This window comes from Lacerta agilis, chromosome 7, assembly GCF_009819535.1.
Source record: "Lacerta agilis isolate rLacAgi1 chromosome 7, rLacAgi1.pri, whole genome shotgun sequence".
In the NCBI taxonomy this organism is placed as follows: domain Eukaryota; kingdom Metazoa; phylum Chordata; class Lepidosauria; order Squamata; family Lacertidae; genus Lacerta; species Lacerta agilis.
In genome coordinates, this window is record NC_046318.1 from 29,161,012 (window position 1) to 29,164,898 (window position 3,887).

The 3,887-nt window shown below is 58.5% G+C and overlaps 1 protein-coding gene across 1 annotated transcript; it reads left to right on the plus strand.

The window, feature by feature from the left end:
- The first annotated feature begins 809 nt into the window (after positions 1-809).
- SOX4 (SRY-box transcription factor 4) lies at positions 810-3,005 on the plus strand. The gene has a single exon (XM_033154691.1). The coding sequence runs from the start codon at positions 1,691-1,693 to the stop codon at positions 2,966-2,968; it is 1,278 nt and encodes a 425-aa protein (XP_033010582.1). The 5' UTR covers positions 810-1,690; the 3' UTR covers positions 2,969-3,005.
- The last annotated feature ends 882 nt before the right edge of the window (positions 3,006-3,887 follow it).

Here is a 3,887-nt window from a genome sequence, read left to right on the forward strand (position 1 = left end):
CAAATAAGTATGTAGAAGCTGCGCTACTGTGCGAAATCTACTAGTGTGGGCCGTGGTAGCCCCAATCATACAAACCAGTAGGCCATACGTTTTCACTGGAAAAGACAGGGTCGAATAGAAAGCAGTGAAGAGCGCGTTGGGGGGCGGGAGCGAAGTTTGTATGTTTAATCTGTTTAGATAAAAGGAACAGATTAAGCAAAAACACGTGCTGGGTTCGTCTCCCATCCCCCACCCCGCTTCCTCCTCTCAACGAGGAAACGCTCCCAAGGAGTCGCATTTCCCTTTACGCGGAAGTCCGCGCTTCCAACGCATCGCCCGTCCGCTCCCGCCTCCCCACCCCCCTTCTCTGCTAACATAACGGGCAGAGCTCATCTCCCTCCCTCCCTCCTTCCACCCCCCTGAGTGTAGTAACACACGAACGCCCGCCCCGCTCCCTCCTTTCCGCTCGCGAGCGCGCTAGCGCGCACACGCATACACACGCGCACACGCACTTTCCTCTCCACGCCCCCCCGCCCGCCGCCCTTTTCTCCCTCACACCCGCACACGCGATGAAGTAGGAGGAGAAATGCAAACGCAAAAAAGAGGGGGGAGAGAGAAAAAGAAAAACCAGAAATCTCAGCTGCACTTCTGGCCCTTTTAAAAAGTTTGTGTAAATTGGAATGAGGTCAGATTTGGAGCTTCTCATTGCACGCGGTGATTATTGTTACATTGGGTTCCAAGCCAATGGGAGCCGAGGGGGTGGGGTTTGGCACGGCGGAGCGTTGGATACAGCCTGCGATTGGCTGGGGAAATGACTGTGAAAGGATAAAGGGGCGCGAGGCGGAATTGGGGTCCGCTCTAAGCTGCAGCCAGAGTAACCGTCTAAGAGAGGGGGGCGGTGCGAAAAAGCAGGCCACTTGCATCGCCCCGGTTTGTACATGTCTCTTTCCTCTCTTTGGGGCTGTGCATCCAAAGGAAGGCGAGACGGGACTAAATACATTGATTTGCACCAGTCACCGCGCTTCCTCCCGGGAAGACACACATTTGTTAACGCTACTTGGTTGCATGCGCGGGGCTTTTTCCCCCGCCTAATCCCTCGCAGCCACTGAATGCCCGTCGAACAAACTCCTGCTCCCTTCTACCACGAGTCCTGGACGGACTGAGGAAGATTTTAATTTTCTTTTCTTTTTTCCTTTGCTTTGTGGGAGGCGGCCTTTTTTTAAAGAGGTATTTTTGGTTTTTTGCTGTGCCCTTCAAAGAAAACGAGAGACTTTCAGCAGTGGGCGTGCTGCTTTGCTGAAACACCTCGAGCTGGGAGAGGAGAGGGAGAAAGACTGAGCGAGCAAAGCACTTGTAAACTCCGGGGTGGGGGAAGAGGTGGAAAAGAGAGAGGCGAGAGACCTTGGATTGGCGGTTGGCGGCGTTAAAAAAAGAAACTGTTTCTGCTTGGAGCCCGGCTTCTGTAACTAGACCCCCGGCGCAAAGTTGCGGGGGAAAGGCGGGCAGAAAGTCTGCCGGGCAGAGGAGAGCGGTGTGGAGCTACAACTACTTCCCAGAGGGAACCGTGCCTTAAGTAGCCGAAGGACGGCGCGCTCGCCAAGGGGGCTGTCGAGCGACGGGGAAAGTTGAGCGCCCGGTTTCAAGCTGGTGCCAAACTGAGCGCCGCCGCTTCCCCCGACTCCCGCCGCTGCTGCGCGCGCGAGCCGCCGAGATGGTGCAGCAGACGAACAACGCGGAGAACACCGAGGCGCTCCTGGCCGGCGAAAGCTCCGACTCCGGGGCCAGCGTGGAGCTGGGCATCGCCTCTTCGCCGACGCCGGGCTCGACGGCATCGACGGGCGGCAAGGCGGACGACCCGAGCTGGTGCAAAACGCCCAGCGGACACATCAAGCGGCCCATGAATGCCTTCATGGTGTGGTCCCAGATCGAGCGGCGGAAGATCATGGAGCAGTCGCCCGACATGCATAACGCCGAGATCTCGAAGCGCTTGGGCAAGCGCTGGAAGCTGCTCAAGGACAGCGACAAGATCCCGTTCATCCGGGAGGCGGAGCGGCTGCGCCTCAAGCACATGGCCGACTACCCCGACTACAAGTACCGGCCCAGGAAGAAGGTGAAGTCGGGCGCCAGCGCCTCCAAGCCGGGCGAGAAGAGCGGGGGCGGAGGGAGCGGCGGCGGCGGCGGGAACAGCAGCAGCTCAGGAGGAGCCGCCTCCGCTGCCAACTCCTCCAAAGTCGCCCTGAAAAAAGGCAGCAGCGCCGCCGCCAAGCTCTCGTCGAGTGGCGCCGGCGCGGGCAAGCCGCATCCCAAACTCAGCCTGGGTGGCGGCAGCAAAGGCGCGCCTCCGTTCGCCGCCTCGGAGCAGCCGGCCGCCCTGCTGCCCCCGGAGCACCACTCTCTGTACAAATCGCGCGCCGCCTCGCCGGGCTCCTCCTCGCCCTCGGGCGGCGGCAGCGCCAGGCACCTCCCGGAGAAGAAGGCCAAGCGCCTCTACCTCTTCTCACACGCTTCGCCCGGCGGCGCCGTGCCGGCGAGCCCCACGCTGAGCTCGTCGACGGAAGCCAGCGACCCGCTGAGCCTCTACGACGAAGCGGGCACCGCCGCGGGGACCCCGCACGACGGCGCCGAACCCTTGGCTTCGCCCTGCTCGCCGTCGGACCACCGCAGCTACACCAGCCTGCGGGCGCCCTCGCCGGCCCCGTCCACCTCGCACTCGTCGTCGTCGGGCTCCTCCTCCGCCTCGTGCGTTTCCTCCTCCTCGGACGACGAGTTCGAAGACGACCTGTTGGACCTGCACCCCAGCCCGGGCTTCGATGGCATGGCCCTGGGCAGCCTGAGCTCGTCGGTGCTCGACCGGGACCTGGATTTTAACTTGGAGCCCGGCTCGGGCTCACACTTTGACTTCCCGGACTATTGCACCCCGGAGGTAAGTGAGATGATCTCGGGGGACTGGCTCGAATCCAGCATTTCGAACCTGGTCTTCACGTACTGAGGGGGGTCGAAGGTGGAGATAGAAAGAGAAGAGAGAAGTGGGGCGCATGGATGGCACGGACCCCATTGCGCCCTGCAGACTGGAGGAACGAGAATTTTGCCCTCTGAGTGTTCTTCTTCCCTCACCCTTAATGAATCTGACTTTGGGGGGGGCGTTGTGTGTATTGTTAAAAAAAATATAGATACGGAACTTGACAAAAGGGATCAACCTTTTTTCCCCTTCTTCTTGGAGAAAAAGCAACCGCAGGAGTCCCAATTTCTGGCTAAACAGATCCTCACACAGAAACACACACCCCTCTTCTCCCGCCCCCACGCTTCATCCTTCCAACAGCCGGAGAAGGAGTTCCACGTTTCAGAGACTATAGCGAGAATCAAGTGGCTAAAACAAGAATGGCAACGACTTGCGGGGGGGGGGGAGGGAGGGAGGGCTGGAAGTCACGCACATCTCCTAAGGTTTGTTTCTTGTCCATGAGTTTTGAAAGGGGTGGGGGGTGGGGAACAGATTGTGCTTTGGAGGTCTCTTGGACGGGCGGGTGGACGGGCTAGGGTTTCCGCGGGTGGGGGGGGGGAAATAATGTTTCAAACAAATCAGCAGGACTTGCAATTGCCGGGGGTGGGGAAGAATCCTAGTTTGCGTTTTTTTGGGGGGGGGAATGGGGGGTGTCCTCTTTCGCATCGAGAGCAGATGGGGTTAGAGAGAGAGGCCCTAGGAACTGGACTTGGCACCCTGAGGGGGATGGAAAAGAGGGGAGACGTTAAAAAGGAACTGGAAGCTCTGCTAAGAAGATAATAATAAAGCTGAAAAGGATTTGCACGTATAAAGGAGGTGGCAGCGATTTTCTTAAGTCACCTTATATTATATACAGAGAAGTCAGTATGTGTGGAATTTCAACAACGCTGAACTTTTGTTTTTAAAAAAG

Coding starts and splice junctions, on each gene's coding strand:
- SOX4 (XM_033154691.1), top strand. CDS start 1,691: ATGGTGCAGCAGACGAACAACGCGGAGAACACCGAGGCGCTCCTGGCC.